This window comes from Mytilus edulis, chromosome 2, assembly GCF_963676685.1.
Source record: "Mytilus edulis chromosome 2, xbMytEdul2.2, whole genome shotgun sequence".
Classification (NCBI taxonomy): domain Eukaryota; kingdom Metazoa; phylum Mollusca; class Bivalvia; order Mytilida; family Mytilidae; genus Mytilus; species Mytilus edulis.
The window spans coordinates 29,068,652-29,088,144 of NC_092345.1; the positions used below are offsets into that span (position 1 = coordinate 29,068,652).

The following is a 19,493-nucleotide window of genomic DNA, read 5'->3' on the forward strand; positions in this document are numbered from 1 at the left end:
GTCGAATGAATAGAGTTTTTTTTGTGATTTTACTTCGATCTACTTCAGTCTTAAAATGTTGATATACACCCTGTAGTACAATATAACTGCAGTTTAATTCTTCAACTTTAACCTGTGTTATAGTTATACATGTATATCATTTTGATATTTTCAAAACTAGTAAGAACAGATGTAAAACCGGTTAGTGTAATTTTGGATCTATAGATTAGAACGTATGGGTAACTTCATGTACAACAGACATTTCGCTGTTGTCATTTTTTTTTACATATTTGAATACAAGGATCATGATTTAGATTTCTGTCATTTAATATATGTACTAGCTGTAATAGTTGAATGATAATGAGCCTTGGGTCCTGGCTCACTGACTGCAGTAACGATAACTGTCTATCGACGAAGTATTAAGGTTGGGTCAGGATGCCAGGCTAAATAAGAATGTTTATTTGAATATAACTATAAATTGTATAGTAGTCGAAAAATAAAGACATTATCTTTCAATCATTGGCTACAGGAATAGGGGAGGATTGAAATCTCACAAAAAAGGTTTAATCCCGCCGCATCTTTGTACCTTACCCAAGCCTGAAACCTCTATTAATCTTGAGATTTAAAAAAAAATGTTTCAGAGTTTTGTGTGATGTGACGTCCATTTTTCTAAAATGGTATACATGATTGTTTGAAAGGGGTCGGTCGAAGCCCGACTCCGGGTGCGGGATCTACTTGCTGCGCCTTGTGCCGGTTTCTATTCTTTGCATGGTCGGACTGTTTTCTGTTTGATATTTACCACTTTTCTATTCTCTATTATATAAATAAAGGAGTAGGTCCGGTAAGGGCCGATTTTGGCCTCAAATTTCAGGTTCGTCGTAACAAATATTTTGGACACTTTTTAAACACTAAAGTGTCAATTTCAATTAATTCAATTAGTTTATGTGAAAGATTTTAACTGATTAAGTCATTAAAAAAAGCCCCGATTCAAGCTTAAATATGAAAAATCTATCAAATATGCCAAAAATCGTCACTTTTCAGATGTTTTTTTGTCAAAAATGAAAGTGGCCGCGTCCGTGTTCATCCTCGACCTTTATATATGCTATGTATTATCATCAAATACAGCTTACATTTCAATATTACGAATGAACACGAATGCGGCGGCCACTTTCATTTGAGACGGAAACCACCTACAATTTAACTAAAATGCTAAAATTGTGAAGATTTCAGTAATTTAGCATGACTAAAGTGATGTTAGTACGCGACATATGTGCATTGTATTGTCAAAAACAGTCCATATATGTGTAGCAGACGCATTCTACTTTCCAATAAACAGTACTTGAATTTTTATAATACCGTTACTAGTATTTGAATATTTTAAAATGGACACGGACACTGTATTATCCAAACATTAGGGAACACATCACAAGTTAATGATCGAATTGAAGCATTTTCAATATTTTCTTGAATCAGTTAATACAGAAAAAAGGTTTCATTTATTAGAAATTATCCCATTGAGGTGCAACATCGTCATTCTGAAATCATCTTTCGCTTTCGTCTATGCTATAAAACTACAAAACGGCATTTAATCTTTAAGATCCTCAAGTATGTGGGTTGATTTTTTTTTCAGAAATTATAACTGTTGTTCTGATTATGAAGAAAAAGACGGGAGATGTGTTGGTAAGTAAGTCCTCGATGTTCATAGTAGATGAATGTGATACCCGTCTTTCGGTATACCATGTAAAGGACATGTGCGAATTTTTTTTGGCAACTTAATTGCTGAGGTAGTACTGATCGAACGTCCCACATTCTAGTCATTTGGATTTCTTAACTGTAAACAATAAAGGCAACAGTAGTATACCACTGTTCAAAAATCATCAATCAATTGAGAGAAAACAAATTTCCGGTTACAAACAAAAACCAAGGAAAACACATAAACTATAAGAGGAAAACAACGGAACAACAGAAACACTGAAGTGCAACAAAACAAATACCAACATACACAGAAACGGACTATTAGACAACAACTTCCATATTCCTGACTTGGTACAAGGCATTTTAAGAAGAATGGTGGGTTGAACCTGGTTTCATGGCTAGTCAAAACTCTTGCTTACATGTTAAAAGATATCGCTTAAATGACAACAGTGCGTAACAGTAATACAGTAAAAACAAACAGAAAAACACTCGGCGCAGAAAAACGCATAAATCAAAAATATAAAAGTACATAAGTAACAAGTAAACAACAGTATAACAGCGAACATCTTCCTTTAACGACAGGACAGAACTCCACAAACATGCAGTAGCGTATTCAAGTTTGTGACGTTTATTATATATAATCTTGAAATTTATACAGTTAAAATTGCAACGAGATAAAAAAAATTAACAATTACTTTCACAATAGTCCAAATAATTATCATGTTTATGACGATATTGACAGGCTTTTTAAATTAATGCTGTGAGGAGTTTGGACTAACACAATTTTTTATTCATCGAAATTTACCGTCGACTTAACTAACAAAAAGACATATATGAAATGCACGGAAAATACAGAATTCAAACAATAAGCGATAAGACATAACATATTGTCTAACCGAACCCAAAATAGACACATCATAACTAAATACATCAATGTCTAATGCATAAAAAATTAATACCGAGATGCGTAGTATAGCTATGCAAATTCACAATCGGCAAACACTCATATTCTGGAATAGGTCACGTTCGAGACTTAGCAGGCAGACGACATAGATGTTAAACCACAATCTAAGACCTGGTAAAAAAATTCGTATAGATCTGAATATCTGTAGCATATTCTCTCCATAAATCTATTTTCTCACAATTTAGCATGTGGAGCAATCGGATTTACGTCAATTGAAGGCCAACCATGTAGAGAATGCAATGGGATGTTCTATGGTAAAAGATGTGTCACCGAATGTCATTGCCAGGTCTACCAAAAGTAAGGTATATTCCAATATACAAGAAAATATTTGTATGCTTGACGTTCTAAGATATAGATAGATACAATCATTTTGTTTGTTTGTTTGTTTGAGAGGGAATTATTTGCAAATAACTTTCAATCATTGATGATCGTTTTCCTTAATATGTTGCTAATGTGAGATATGCATATTGATGATCAGTATAACGAAACTATTTTTCTTTTTTAGATGTGACCACATCCATGGGTGCATAGGTGATCAAAGCTTATCAGAATCGACAGCAACACATTCGATATCAAGTAAATAATTACCACTACATACATTTAAAAGCATGGATAATGACAAAGACAACCGAATATATTACTCTCATACTTGACTCCTAGTTACAATGTAGTAAAACGTAGAATATCTCTGATGACTATATATACATTTAATGATTTCTGTATAAATAATATATTCAACTATTTTCAAATTAATAGAAATGGTTTCTATCGAACAAGCAAATGTTCTTCTTTTTTTTAAATTGAGAGAGAATATATTCAAAAGTCCAAATGTAACAGATACAACCATGAAAAAAAGCGACGAAATAACAAACAAAAACAACTAAACATTACATAGAAAAACAAAAAGCGGAGTTACACAAATCCAACAAAAACCGGATGTGATCTCGGTCGCTCTGGAAAGATAACCAGTTGTTTTATTCTTTGTATATAACTATTTGAAAATAAAATCATCAGAGACATCTGGCTTTTTATAAATTTCAAGATTGCTCGCGCGTTTCGTATACAAAAACAAATCGTTAATAACGTTCGAATTGAACAAGTTAAAACAAAAGGCAAAATAAATTGATAAGTTATAGATCATTGAGATCCCATAATTCCGATCGAACGGTTTTGCCACATACAGCTAATGCTATCTGTTCCTTGGGTAAAACAAACCCTTAGTGATTCGATTCATTCGAAAAAGATACAGGTTGAACGATAGAGGCTCAAGGGAATTTAATTCATATGACTTACTTTATGATTTTAAGAAAAGAAAACGTACAATTTAAATTGTAATACACACGACTTATTTCTTTTAAAAAGACACATGATATATAGATATGTATAACTCGATAGAATAAATGACTGTTACCGATTTTCTCATTTCTGGAAATTGAATAGTTATGTTTTTCTATAGTTAATAGTGTAACCCCAACGTTGCCAGTGTATACAGAAAGTCATCTGGTCCCAACTGAACAACCATCAGGTATATAAAAAAAAGAGTTATAATACATCTATAGTAAGTAACATATCACTAACTAGTACACTCCTTTTCAAGTACTAGTAGGCGATTACGAGCAGTTTAACTATTAAAAAGTTCTTTAAGATAAATATGATATCAGATTATAAATAAAGATGGTATTGAAATCAGACAAATAATTAAAGAAATTTATTTTCGTACTAGCAAATCTATACTCTTCGACCAGAATCATTTGAACTCAAGCTGTTGTCGGCTTAATATACTTTTTTAAAGCTTATTGTCATTACCCTTTATCATCAACAGCAAATACTTTTTATAAGTGGAATCAACGCTCAGGTTGCTTTACTCACACTTTATGTGGCTAGCTTTTTAAAGGCAACCGTAGTATACCCTGTTCGAAAGTCATAAATCGATTGAGAGAAAAATAATCCGGATAACAAACTAAAAGCGAGGGATACACATCAACTATAAGATTAAAACAACGAAACAACGGATAAACTGAAGTGCGACATGAACAAACGACAATGCAACACACACACAGAAAGAAACTATATGATATACACATGCTATTTTTTTTATTTGATATACTTTATAACGCATATAGCCTTAAATGTTACTGTATATTATACATTCAGATAGGTCTGAATCAGTCACAGTATACGGAACAGCAATAGCAGGTTCAACGGAGTCTACAAGGAATAATGGTAATATTCAAATCAATTTTTAATCTGAAACATCTGTTACTGTCTCACTTTTTATAATTGCTGATTCACTGTAATATTGAAGAAGAAAAAAAATATGTTGGTCAAAAGTAATCTGTTTTGTAAAAACTGAAAATGTAAGAAAATTCCATGGGTTTTATCCCAACACTTATCATAACCGACTGTCATACAAGTGAAAGGTTTAGCTAGCTATAAAACCAGGTTCAATCCACCATTTTCTACAGAAGAAAATGCCTGTACCAAGTCAGGAATATGACAGTTGTTATCCATTTGTTTGATGTGTTTGAGCTCTTGACTTTGCCATTTAATAAGAAATTTCCGTTTTGAATTTTCCTTGGTGTTCAGTATTTTTGTGATTTTACTTTTTAGGAGCGGAAGACAGTACAGCGACTGGAACATAGACAAAAAACATAAGTCCAAAATTTACTACTGAGTAACTAAGTTTGCAATATGCGAACCCTATTCTTACTTTCCGGATAAATAAAACGCCGAACGAACCATATGGAATTACTGCAATATCATAACAAATATATTTTACTTCAGTTCTCTCGAATTCAACAACAACGTTTTCATGTGTACTAGTTCATACAAAAACAGCATTGCACGATTTATCATTAGTACCTCAATTGTCCTATCTGAGTCATGTTTGTCATTGCTAATAGAGAGTGTCTGTCTTTAGTCAATAAAAAATGACAGATTTGTAAAATAAATTGTTGTTTTACAGCATGCATGCTCACAACAAAGATAGGCGTATTTAAATTGAAAATGGTATCGTTGATATGCTCTAATCGGTAATAATAGCTGCTGTTTGTTAAAGACTATATAAGTGAGAAGGAAACCCAATGTTCTTTTTATGGTTTTAATGAAAACTAATTAACCATTTGTTATTAAACTTATTCTCCCATATACGTTACCGAAGAACAAGTCAGATTAAAATTTGAATACCGACACTCAAGACAAGTGGAAACAATACTATAAAAACAAATCGGAGAAAGTGCTCAAATATAGGTAAACGAAGTCTGGTTTTATGTACCAGATCACAAAACTAAATTATAGTTTATACATAAACATCTATTTGCTTTATTTTATAGGGTTTCAGTTAGAACTACTCATATACTCAGCTTCGGTAACCGGTGTTGTACTTATACTTGGAATCTGCTATTTATGCAAGAAATATAATCCTAGAAGAAAAAAATCCAAAGCATCTGTGACATTAGATGAAGAAATAACCCAAAACGATCCCCCAAATGAAAGTCACGAGGTATTTGAGTTGAACGAAGGATTATATCACACCATTGATGAAGATAAAATGTCAATTACAAGTGTCAACGACAATCCATATTTAGAAGTTGTGAACGGATCATCGGGTTCAGACAGTATTGAAAACGACAAAGGAGAAACAGCGAGTTACCCACCACCTTACTGCAGACAAATTACAACGAGTGTTGACAATCATCCATACGAGAACAGCCGACCGGAAAGTTTTAAAAGTCATGAACAAATTTCCGGCATCCAAGAAACCGACCGAGACTATCTTACACCTAATAAACCAACAATTGATAGAATTGAAACTGAAATACTCGCAATGGTTCATGTAGAGACGTATTCGTCATCAGGATCGGATAACGAAAAAAATGATAAAAACGATGGCATTGATTATTTAAACCCTTACCAGCCTTTGGAAAAGAGTAATCAAAATGAAAAAGACCACGGCTACGACATTCCAATGACCGGTCCGAACAAGTTAACAATTGATAATGTTATTGATCAACCTGTTGAACTATTACCAAATTATGAAAAGAACAATACCGAAACTTTGTGATTGATACTTTTGTTCATCGATTATATATACTTACATGAAACTAAAAATTATTCTGCGTTTTCGGAGAAATTCTGTATATAAAATGAGATATTCCTCGTACCAACGTTACACATGGTATTGTCCTTATTGTCATTTCGAGATATGTAGAAAAAACTCATCATAGATACCGAGATTGAAATTTTATATTTTCGCCACACATGCATTTCGTTTACAAAAAAACTCATCAGTCTCGTTCGAATTCAAAGACGTTTAAAAGGTCAAATAAACTACAAAGTTAAAGATTATTGAGGACTAAAACGTCCTCAAAGTTTTTGACAAATATAGCTTAGGTAATCTATTCCTGAAGAAGAAAAGCCTTAGTATTTTAAAAATTCAAAGTATTGTAAACAGTTAATTTATAATTAATTATGACCATGTCAATGATAATTCATGTCAACACAGAAGTGCTGACTACTGGGCTGGTTATATACTTGGGAAATAAGCAGTGGTATAGACCAGAGGTTGTAAAAAACTCATCACAGATACCAAGATTGAAATTTTGTTTACGAGATAAATTCTTGAAAAATTCATAAAAAAAACCGTCAGAAATATAGTGTTGTATTTCACAAGGTTAAACCCCTAGCTGGTGCCGTCTTAAAGGACATTTGTCATACAGGGTTTGTAAAATGATTTTTCGACAGCAGTGTTTTGATAATCTGTGAGTCCAGAGATACAACAAGAACGCATGGCTTTTTATGGCGTTGTTTTCATTTTGAATATTTATATTTTAATGCACTAAATGTGCTATCAACTACTAAAATATTTGTTTAGCATCTTTGTCAAATTTATTTGCATGTTTGTTTGAACTTTGAAGGTTTTGGTTTGTCTGAGATTTATATTGACACAATTTAATTTCGCTGATGGATGAAATGAAAAGAGTTTATTAAGTTATGTTTTACTATATATTATGTACTATCAAATACAATTGTATCCTAAAAAGTAAGAAGATACTGTAATATTTGCAAATGAGGCAGTTCTCCAACAGAGACCAAAATAATTGAAGTTAACAGTGATCAAAAACTGTACGTCCTTAAACATTAAGCACAACCAATCACACAAGGTAGAAATATACGCTATAAAGGCATCTAATTGGCAAATGTAAAGAAAATATATTAAAAAAAAATCTTATACAGCAACAAACGACAACCACCTATGTATTTCTGTAAATAATCCGTATTTCAGTATTTTTACACCGTTTTGGATGCCGGATCGGATTTACTTTCACGTTAACGAATTTTGTCTGTTTTGTTAGCTCATCCAATTTTGTCAATATAATGCAATTATATACAACTGCCATACAAGTTGAAAATTTAGTTAAATAAAAACCAGTTCTTGGTAAACGCTTAAATTCCTATATAAAAAACAAAAGTTATCAAAGGTACCAGGATTATAATTTAGTACGCCAGACGCGTGTTTCGTCTTCTTAAGACTCATCAGTGACGCTTATATCAAAATATTTATAAAGCCAAACAAGAAACAAGTTGAAGAGCATTGAAGATATCAAGTTATGAATATAACAGTGGTTTTCCACCCGTTTCGTTGGTTTTAGTTGATGATTTTAGTTTTGTCAGATTTTATGGCTCCTTCTTTTTATGCCTATCGCTTATTTGTATATGTAAAGAAAAATCTGTGTCACAAATATGATCACGGATATGTTTTCTTTTTTAACTGATCGCGATCTGTTTTCATTGATTGCTATCACACCACCGACTGAGACTTACCACAAAAGTTTACCTGCAATGAGTAACACAAATAATACCACGACAAATGGTAGAGTAGAATCTGCTAACCATTTCAAGGCAGAGAAACCCTAAAGTCATTTCTAGTTTCAATCGGGTTCGTGTTTCGTTAACTTTGGTCTCATATGTTATATTTTGGTGTACTATAGTTTCATATGTCAACGTTTATTTCTTTGTATCTTTTTTTGTGAATATATTGTCATTCCTCTGAATGATGTGTGAAACCAATTCAAAGATAGAATACGTCAACTTAATTTTACAGTTGTGACATGGCGAGTTTCACAAGTAAGCTGGAACTTATGAACCTTAAAATAAGTTTTCTCTTGGTTTTCGGCGTAGTTGCTATAGTTGAACCTTTAGTTTTTTTGTGTAATGATATGTGCACTGTTGTTTTCTCTTTAAAACATAGTATTTGTTTGCATTTACGTTGTGAATTTTGATAAATTCATGGCATTTAAATTTCACGAAAATAATTATATACATTAGAATATCTATTTACTTAGTTACTGCACTTTTTTACATACTGTTCGATAAGTTATTCCATCTAATTACCAAATATGACTATTTGTGACGTTTTAGAAATTTGATATTCTTTTTAACTTGAAAAGGGTGTATTTCAATTTGAGCTACTTATTTCCTAAAATATTGAAACATTTGTTTGGTTAGTAATATAGCGAACAACACGATGTGTAGAGGTGTACCTTATTGTTCATTTAAAGATCCCAAAAAAAGAGAGAGTTGAATAAACATTTATTAAGACAGTCGTTTTTTACCTACCAGAAAAAAAGCTGTGATAAGAAAATAAATTCAAACATTTAAACTTATTAACTGAAAAAAAAAAAAAACAAGGACGAAACAGTAATACAAAAGCCCCTGCTTCAATATGTATCTGATTTAATCCACAAAAAAGAACGACAATAATGGTTGTGTGTATGTGTGTGTGTGTTCCAAGTTTTTGAGCAAACATATATGTGTAGTATACACATACTTTTAGTTGTTTTGCTAGTTATTTACTGAACATCTTTGCTGCGTTTACAATCTGTTTTGTATAATAAAAATATGCACTTCAAAGGCAGAAATTTTGCACAAAAGAGGCGTCGTTCCAGATTCCCTACTTTGTTTTTTGAAAAAAACTTTAAATGTTGATGTTGTACCTGATCATGTCTATTAGCAAATAAATGTCCTTATAGCTGGAAATGATCTTATGGTCTTGTGTCTTGTAAAGGTGTTAGATGACAGATACGTAATAATTATTTTTTCAGATTAAGTAAATGGTCTTATTATAAATTTTCCTTAACCAATTCATTCTTTTACTGTTTGAAACATCAAATAGTCGATGGATTAATTCAATGGTGGATATAAAACTGTAGCCTTAGTAGTATTGTGTGGCACGATAGTATTTACATTCCGAAATTTGGAATGCTCTTTTTTTGCTCTACTTCAGTCAATGTATTTGAAATGTGTGATTGGACAAAAAGTACAGTATAAACTGAACATACTTTCCCAAACTTGGGGATAAATCAGGTGTAGAAAAAATTGAAATAATTTTACATACAGGCAGAAACGATTTTTTAAAATTTTTTGCAATTTTGTATTCACTGCATGATACACGACCTAAAGGCACTAGTGGTCTAAGGTTTCTTAAATTAGCAAAAGAAAAAAAAAGAATTCTGGGCAGTGTTAGAAAGTGGTGAAAATTAAAAAAAAAGGCTATCATTATGCAAATAGGCCAGGCAATACTACAAGTACCGTGTGCCACCTATTACAGCTGTGCTTTCTTAATCCATTGATCATGCGAAAAAGGTAGATAAAATATCACAAATACCTAGCTCCAACGATTATTCGAAACGGGAAGTCACTTTTCAAATGACATAATCAAAAGCTAAACACATCAAACGAATGAAAAACACATACATGTACTAGTATATTATAAATAAGTCGTCTGTGCTCATACATATTTATTTTCTGCGCTTGCGTGGTTTATTATTCAGAATTAGGGTTAATTTCCGGTTCACGAATAATTCATTCTGAACATTGTACACGTGTCTTTCGAACAGATCGATTGTACAGTTTGAAATAAAAAAAAATAGATAGGGAAAAACATCGAATTTGTCGACTAAGTAAGTAGCAAAAAACTTTCAATCTGATTTTCTTACCTATTTTTTAACTCGACTTCATTTAATTTAAATCGATTTATGACTATTAAACAGCGGTATACTACTATTGCCTTTATTTTTAACACTGTCTGCTCTTTTGCATAGATGTCGGTATCTCTTATCAATATTTTTTCCTGTCCTTCAATTAATGTTTATTCATATTAAATGTAATTATTTCTCAATAAAGATCCCGCAGTCGTAAGTTTTTTTTTGTCATTCAGATAAAACAAATATAGTCCAAGTGAACTACCGTCACATTCTTAGGATTTTTACTTATTTTGATTGTAACACATTGATTTTTTACTATTCCTTTTCATCCTCTTCATTTGTAATTCTTATTTAATCGTTTTTTACCTGAGCAACTATTGATTGTATACAATGTATAGATGATATGTGTGATAGAAAGAAGTAGCCAGACGATACAATATTGTCAGATACTAAAAAGTATGATACCAGCATAAAATTAAAGGGAATCCCATATTTTTTAAAATGGTGTTTAGCGGGCTTATATGAATAATTTAGCACATGATTTCAGCTATTATCATATACTTAGCGATAATAAGTTATAATTTTCACAGTATGATAACAGAATAAAATTACTTGCATTCCATATTTCCCGAAATGGCGGGCTATTGTTAAAAAATGATAACATTTTTCGACTATTATCAAATGCCTTTCCGTAACGATATCGCATAGCATTCCGTCGACACTCGAGAACTTAATGAAAATATGGTACGTTTAAAAAGTTGGATATACAACAATTATTTGGAAACAAGAACATATATGTAAAATACACACAAAAAAAGCATTTAAAAAAATTTCCAACATAATTTAGAAAGTAACTTTTGTGATGTTTTTTTTTTTATCGTCATTATAATTTTTTATCATACTATGGGGTTTCTCCTATGTTGAGGCATATGATTTGAAGATATCATATCGGGTAACATGTACTATATTTGGCGTCTGACGTCCGAAATTTTTTCATTTTTGAACTTCTACATAAAAACCATTTAAAAGGAAAACTGAATTCAACTGTTATTTAGCTCCATTTTTGAAGCATATGATAAAAAGATCATAACATGTCAATTTTCGTTTCAGATGAATTATCAGCCCAAGGTTCAATATCATCCAATGAGCTCTTTGGCTGATATTGAACCTTGGACTGATAATACATCTGATAAGAAAAATACCATGTAATAATCTGATATTATCAAATACCTTTCAGTCACGTTATCGCATGGCATTACATTATAATTCGATTGGCGATTCCGTAAAATACACTTATAAATGGTATGTTTTCAGTGAAAAACGTAACAAAGAAGGGCACAAAGCAATTATTAGAAAACAATGATATATATTGTGTAGAATGCAAAAAAAAAAAATAATAAACCACCCCAAAAATGATACAATAAAATCATTTTTCATAATGAAAATCACAAAACAATCTGAACGCCGAGGAAAATTCAAAAATGAAAGTCATTAACCTAACGGCAAATTCAAAAGCTCAAAAACATCAAACGAATGGGTAACAACTACCATATTCCTGAATTAGCACAGGCATTTTCTTATTTAGGAAATGGTGGATTAAACCGGATTTTATAGGTAGCTAAACGTCTCAATTATATGACAGTCTCACAAAATTCCATTATATTGACCAGGATGGTGAACAAAACAAACAGGAATAATAGTTAAAAATGTCAACAATAGGGTTACATCAGTCAACATATTGATATAATTTTAATCACTTTGAAAACAAACAAATATGTAACAAAGAAACTCAAGAGGCTAATTGACAAAGTACATTATAAAAAAACTAAGAGACAAGAATAAAAATGACCATGGCACATTAACGTTTCCAGCATAATTTAAAAAGTGACTTTTACAAATGTTGACCTGTCCAATCACTGTTCATTATGTTTAGTTGAATTTATGTTGTTTTTATCGTCAATATAAATATAAATTATGCTGTTGTTGTTCTCCTCTATTGATGACAAGAATCAAAGTGGATTAACTTTTTGATAATACATCTTGTATGAAAAAATGTCATGTAATAACCTGATATTATTCAGTAAGAACGAAATTAATGTTAAGTATAAAAGTGAAACAAGACGTATAACTACTTAGCAGGTGAAAGATAAGATGAACTGAGGGAGCGGTCAAAGTGTTTATTTTGTCTATGGAGATAGTTGTCTTAATGAAATCAAGACACATGGTCTAGTTTTTAGAATAAACATGAAAAATAATTTTTTTTATTTATTTTTTTATTTGATATATTTGTTTCGTTTTTGACTACACGAATTCTGTTAGACCAGACCTAATTTTAGAAACGTCGTTTAGGTGAGTTCAAAGTTCTAGGAATTATAAAATTGTAATGAAAATGTACACTAAAAATTTGCATAAACATTTACTCAATTGATTAATCATTTAATTTTATTCTTTCTTCAGAATAAAGAAGTATCCTCCACTAAAACAATATGTGTACTCCGTGTACGTTTCGAAATGAACAAGTGACGCCTATTAATTGGTGCATAGTTTGTAAAGACGGACTTTGCAAGCATTGCAGTAACTATCATAAATCGTCAAAATCTTTAAAGCGGCACGACCTTATTCCTTTTAAGGATCGTCGATCGCTACCTGAATTTGCACAATCTATTCAGGATACATGTTTTGAACACAAACGACAGTTTGAGTTTTTCTGCAGTGTACATCAGGACTTTCATTGCATCAAATGCAATACTTTAGATCATATGACCTGTAATAGTGTTTTGCCACTCGAAGATGTTGTTAGAAATGCAAAGTCATCTGTAGCTTTTTGTCATATTGAAGACGGCTTGCATGTTCTGCTTTCAAAATTTGAAACAATTTTGAATAAATCAGAAGAGTCGATAACAAACAATGCAGCACATATAAACCATATCAGAAATAATGTTAATCAAATTAAGAACAGGATAAACAAGACATTGGAAGAAGCAATTGGTGAATTTCTAAGCAAATTGGACAAGTCTAAGTCTGATAGCAAAACAAAAGCACAGGAAAAAATAAGAGGTCTCAAGGAAAAACTCAATATCATTCTAGGCTTAAAGGCAAGCGTTGCACTTTTGAAAGAAAACGGAACAGACTTACAAATTTACTTATGTCTTAAACACCTTGAGTCGAATTTAACAAAGGAAGACAATAATCTTAGTGCAGACATACATAATGGCCATTATGATTGTGAAGAATTAATGTTCCGTCCTTCAGAGGCCATGAATACATTTAAATTGGTTGGTAGTATTGGTGAAATCGAAGTCCAGCAGAAACCTTTGAAAGTCAACTCAGGAGGCATGGGTCAGAGTGTAAAAGTGGTTCAAAGCCCAAAAGAATCAATGTCATACAAAACTGATCAGGTATTAGGAGTAATAGTGAAGAAATAAGTATAAAATTAGAAGACGTGATTTTGTTGTTAAAAGTAATAAATTATAACTACTTGAAGTTTCAGAGAACCAGTTAATACAAGATTCATTTGTAACATATAATAAATCATAAATCAAGATTCAAAATATCAATCAGTGAACCACACCATCAATTTAGAGTCTATTATTTATAAAGACGTGTGAAAATCCCGAAAAAAAGGAATATGAATAGACGTCAAAACGTCACCATGATGTTAAAGGTTGTTTAGGACCATATTAAATCTAAAAAAAAATGAGAATGGAAATTGGGAATGTGTCAAAGAGACATCCACCCGACCAAAGAGCAAACAACAGCCGATGTCAACCAATAGGTCTTCAATACAGCGAGAAACTCCCAAACCGGGAGGCGTACTTCAGCTGGCCTCTTAACAAAAATGTATCCTAGTTCAGTGATAATGGACGTCTTACTAAACTCCGAAATGTACACATGAAACTAAAATTTAAAATCATACAAGACTAACAAAGGCCAGAGGTTCCTGACACAAGACAGCCGCAACAACATTTTGCGGCTAAAACGACTTTTAGCCATGTATTCTACCACGGGGACAATAAACAGTAACTACAAAAAGTTAAGACTAATATTCTTTGTTTCTGTCAATGCCCTGTTTATCAATTAAATGAAATACCAAATATTACATTATTTTTTTACAGGTTATACATAAATACCGGCCATATTTAGCGGTTGTGGCTAGACTTTGTATAATCAGTGTTTTTCTGCACGACTGTATGGTAAGCTCCGGAATTCCATATCATAGATATTATCGACGTTTTGAAGTATTAAGATTGGATCATGATCTAGTGGACATTTTCGTAAAACTGACGATTTCTGGACAAATGGTGGGATGCATTATGGTTCTTCTTCGACGAAAGATTAAAAGTGGATGTGGGATAATATTATTGATAAAAATATCTCAGGTAATAGATTTTTTTCTGTTCTCTTGTTTAAGTTTTAATTCATGCAGTTAAAATTAATATCATTTATGTAAACTTATCAGTAAAACAAGATCTTAAATTAAGTCAATTTACAAATTTGTCAACAACTGATGATAGGAGTTATGGTTTACCCTTTAATTTCGATTTTTATCCATTGTTTCATTTCGATTTAACATTTTACAAAAAGAAACACAAACTGTAAACACCCACCAGAAATTATCAATAAGATAAGATAAAGAAACATATCAGATTGCTGATATTGTCCATTTACCTTTATGTGAGTAATGGCCTTAAATGATGAATTTAAACCAGCTTTTCAATTTTTGTTAAAAGTATCAAACAAGATCAACACGTTGTCATTAGATTCCTTAAGCTGTCATTTGTCCATGTTGTCTACTTACATCGTCTATAAGAGACTTTCAACTTCTTTTCTTACTTTTTCTGTATGAATCATGTAATGTATCCAACTTTTAAGTTCCAGTACAACATTCATAAATGCTGAATATTTTAAGATAGATCAAAATTTACACTACAGCCCATACTGCGGTCAATGTACATTTGGTATATAAAGTTGTACATTGACTGATAGTTATCGAACATCGGTATACTACTGTTGCCTTTATTTTTTTATAATTGTGTAAAGTACTTTGCTTAATAAATGTGAATTATTTTCTGTGTTTGCTTTGACCAGTATTGCAAGTACATCAAGGAGCTAAAGTCTTGGTGTACTCTTAGTTCAATTTTGCCTTATACGGAAGTTTTGATTAAATACCCTGAAAAGACCACTAACATACCATTCAAAAGCTTTATACCCAGCTCCATACAAAAAAAACAACCCCAACCATAATGTTTCATTTTATTAGATCTGTGTTTTAATTACTTGTGAAGTTCACAAAATGTCATTATTAATCACTCTGCAAAAATCCATGTAACCCTAACATCATGATGGTTTCTTTACCAAAACGTACAGCCAAAACTGAAGTAGAAAATGTGACATAGATGAAAAAATTATATTAGGTATAACCAAACTTTGCATTTTGAAGATTAAAGTAACAATTTGGAATATCAAAAAGTAATTATTAAACATTGCATTCCAATAAGAAACATTTCAACACTAGTATCATAGATGAAGGGTATATAATCATGAACAATTACCTAGTAGTGTTTTAATGAAAGAAGCGTAATGAATTATGTAAGAATAAATGAATATCTTTATACGATCAGGTTTTCGAGTATAAACATATTTGAAAAATGCTTATTTACAACTTGATCTACAATTTAACATGAGAAACACAGCTAAAAAAATACTCTATGTCAAATGAAGGTAGTTTAGATTGTTCATATGATTTTACACACTATAAGAAGAAATATGTGCATAATGTGATATAAATGGGGATAATTTTATGCTTCTCATTGATATCATAACTCTGAAGTTTAGTTTTTATTGTTTCTTTCAATCTGAACACAAAACTGATGTTTTATCATATACACCATGCTTCCTCCCTAAGTAAACTTAGAGATCCTGGATAGCCGTCGTTAAACATAGAAATTTGTATAAAACTACTTTAACTGGTTCCAAAAAGATTCCATTGCATAAATATTTACAGGCAATGAGTTTTGTGATTATTGTACTGCCTTGAACAAGTACAGTGACAGAGTGCATATTTTCCTTTACGGTTAAATTCTGTAAAAAATTCGTAAGGGTTCCATGGAACCCAGTGTCTCGCCTTCTTTTGAAGTTTATCCCAGGCAAAAAGAAGGGAAAAAATCAATAAAACTATTCCTCTTGATACTATCTTTTGATTGTCCAAGTTTGGTAAAATTCCAGGATAGTTTATGAATGTAATAAATGTTTTAAAAACTTCAACTGCAGACTGTATGTAATGTGTAACTGTAAGATAAACTAAGTCCATTTATAAGTAAAATACAGATACACAGGTAAAAAAATTTAAGAAAATTTCCTTCTAGATACTAGCTTTTGATCACAAACAAGCTTCTGTCCAAGTTTTGTACAAATCCCAAAAGAAAAAAAGTGTATAAGAAAGTTATAAATTTTTTTTAAACTTTAACCATAGAGTGAATGTGTTGTTTCCTGGCAGAAAATCTAAGTCCAGTTGAAAATAAAATACGGAAAAGAATTTTAAATTTACTTCAGGATACTATATAATGATCATAAACAAGCTTCTGTCCAAGTATGGTAGAAATCATGTATAGTTTAAGAAAGTTATCAAAATTTCAATTTGTAACCACACAGTGAATATTTGTGGACGCCGGCGACGACAACGCCGACGCCGACGATGAGAACGCCGACGCCGACGATGACAACGCCGACGCCGACTGAATGTGAAATTGCTATATCTTGCTTTTTCGTCTAGAGTCGAAACTCGACAAAAATCTACCATGGACTTATTACTAATCTATATCTTGAATACCTGATTTACCTTTAGAAATTGGAATCTTTCATATAACATACATAAAAGTACAAATGTAGCCCTATCTTTTGAGAAAATAAAAACTTAGGGTCATGCGGTATTTTTGGGCATTCACTACATGGTCTTGTTTACAAACACTGTAGATTCAAACTTTATTCCTTTACTGACCCAAATTTCTTTTCAATCCTGTAGTAAAAACAATTAGTACATTCAGCATTCTTTTTTACAATTTGTTTTTACTCTAGTGTTGATCCATCTATCAAAAAATATTTATTACAAACATTATCTACCAATCAGAAGGGCACAGGACTTCAGTTTTATACAGCTGTCCCCCAATGTGCGGTCCCTGATGACGTTAATTGCTTTACTGAATTTACCAAAGTAGACTCCTTAAAAACCAGTTTACTCCTAAAATTACTATTAATGGCTAATTGTTTTAAGTTTATATATTTTCTATTAATTCTAATATATTGATCGAATCAATTTTAATTGTGGTTTCCTAAAAATTATTCACTTGATCATAATATGATTTTTTTTAATTTGATATCACAGATTCAGCTTAGTCTATCTCTTATATATACATATCAAAATTGTATTGAATAAAGCCGTTTTCAAATGAAGTTTACAGTTTGTTATTATTTTATGCATTTTCTTAGGTTAAGTTGGATTAGTGCACGTACAAACATATTAACACCACATCATTATGTTTCCTTTACATGTACCTATTTTCTAGTCAGCAGCCTGTAATTCGGCGGTTTTTATCTTTCATATTTTCTTTGCGTTTAATGTTCTGTACATAAAAAGTAAAATCACAAAAAAACTGAACTCCTAGGAAAATCCAAAAAGGAAAGTCCTTAATCAAATGGCAAAATAAAATGCTTAAACACAAATAACTAATTGATAACAACTGTCATATTCTTGAATTGGTACAGGCATTTTCTTACGTAGAAAATTGTGGATTTTACCTGATTTTTAAAGCTAGCTAAACCTCTCTCTTGTATGACAGTCGCATCATGAACCATGAAATAAACAACTATGTGGGAACACCACAAACAGACACAATAGGTATAAATGTAAAAAATAAGGTTACAATAGTCAACATTGTGTTAAAATCCGTCGTTTAAATGTTCTACATTTTGTATTGCCAGGGCATTTTATAGCTCACTGTAGGTTATGGGTGTTGATCATTTTGAGGACCGTACGATGACCTGTTGTTGTTGGTATTGGACATACCTGATATAGTGTATTCCTTAAATGTAGTTAGTGCACACTGATTTCGATCTATTTATACTATATTGAATTAACACACTTTTATAATGTAATTTAAATTGTATATATATGGCCATTCTTCTAAATTTCTGACAATTGTCGGTCTAAATCATTTCCATTATTAAACATGTAAAAATATTATCTGTTTTCATCTAATTGTATCGGACCTAATGCATTTTTAATATTTGAAGTTTTTAGAAAAGATTGAATACCAAATCAAATATGATCCTTTTGTTTCAGATATATCTACCGCCATTCCCGCCCCAGCAAACGCTTGCAAGGTGAGGCTTCTACATTTCATAAAGTTTCTCAAATATTTGTGATAATGTACAACTATAGACTCTGCAATAAAACATTTCGTGTCTTGTTTGGACACTGTTGGTAGACTCTTTGAGAGGGAAACTTATTTCGTTATAAAAAAAAGTTATTAAAAAAATCTTGTGTATAGTTGTATTTTTTAAAAGTTTAATCATTTGTTTGTTTCGAGAACCCACAATTACACACATATAAGATACACAATAAGAACTTTGATCATTTTTATATGATGAACCAAACATTGATTGCTAAAGATCGTATGACAAATTTCACCGACCCGAATATGTGTTTAATTTAAGGAGTTCGAAAGTCTATGAAACATAGTTTAAAAAGACATATTTAACAAATACAGCTATTTTCGCAATTAAGTACACTAATTACCAAATGAAAGATTGATCGACTAATCGGTGTTAAACGGCACTTGTAACACTTTTTTGCTATTTCCTAGCGGTTAACA

At 31.5% G+C, this 19,493-nt stretch overlaps 2 protein-coding genes across 2 annotated transcripts; both read left to right on the plus strand.

Moving 5' to 3' along the window:
- Positions 1-1,372: 1,372 nt before the first annotated feature.
- Positions 1,373-7,005, plus strand: LOC139510537 (uncharacterized). Its single transcript, XM_071297102.1, has 6 exons — positions 1,373-1,659; positions 2,824-2,935; positions 3,144-3,214; positions 4,095-4,163; positions 4,793-4,861; positions 5,971-7,005. Exons 1-6 carry the CDS (start codon positions 1,587-1,589, stop codon positions 6,699-6,701), a joined length of 1,125 nt encoding a protein of 374 aa, XP_071153203.1. The 5' UTR covers positions 1,373-1,586; the 3' UTR covers positions 6,702-7,005.
- Positions 7,006-10,520: 3,515 nt separating this feature from the next.
- On the plus strand, positions 10,521-19,006 carry LOC139510793 (uncharacterized). Its single transcript, XM_071297323.1, has 4 exons — positions 10,521-10,599; positions 13,081-14,021; positions 14,739-15,002; positions 18,962-19,006. The coding sequence occupies exons 2-4, from the start codon at positions 13,110-13,112 to the stop codon at positions 19,004-19,006; spliced, it is 1,221 nt and encodes a 406-aa protein (XP_071153424.1). The 5' UTR covers positions 10,521-10,599; positions 13,081-13,109.
- Positions 19,007-19,493: the final 487 nt, after the last annotated feature.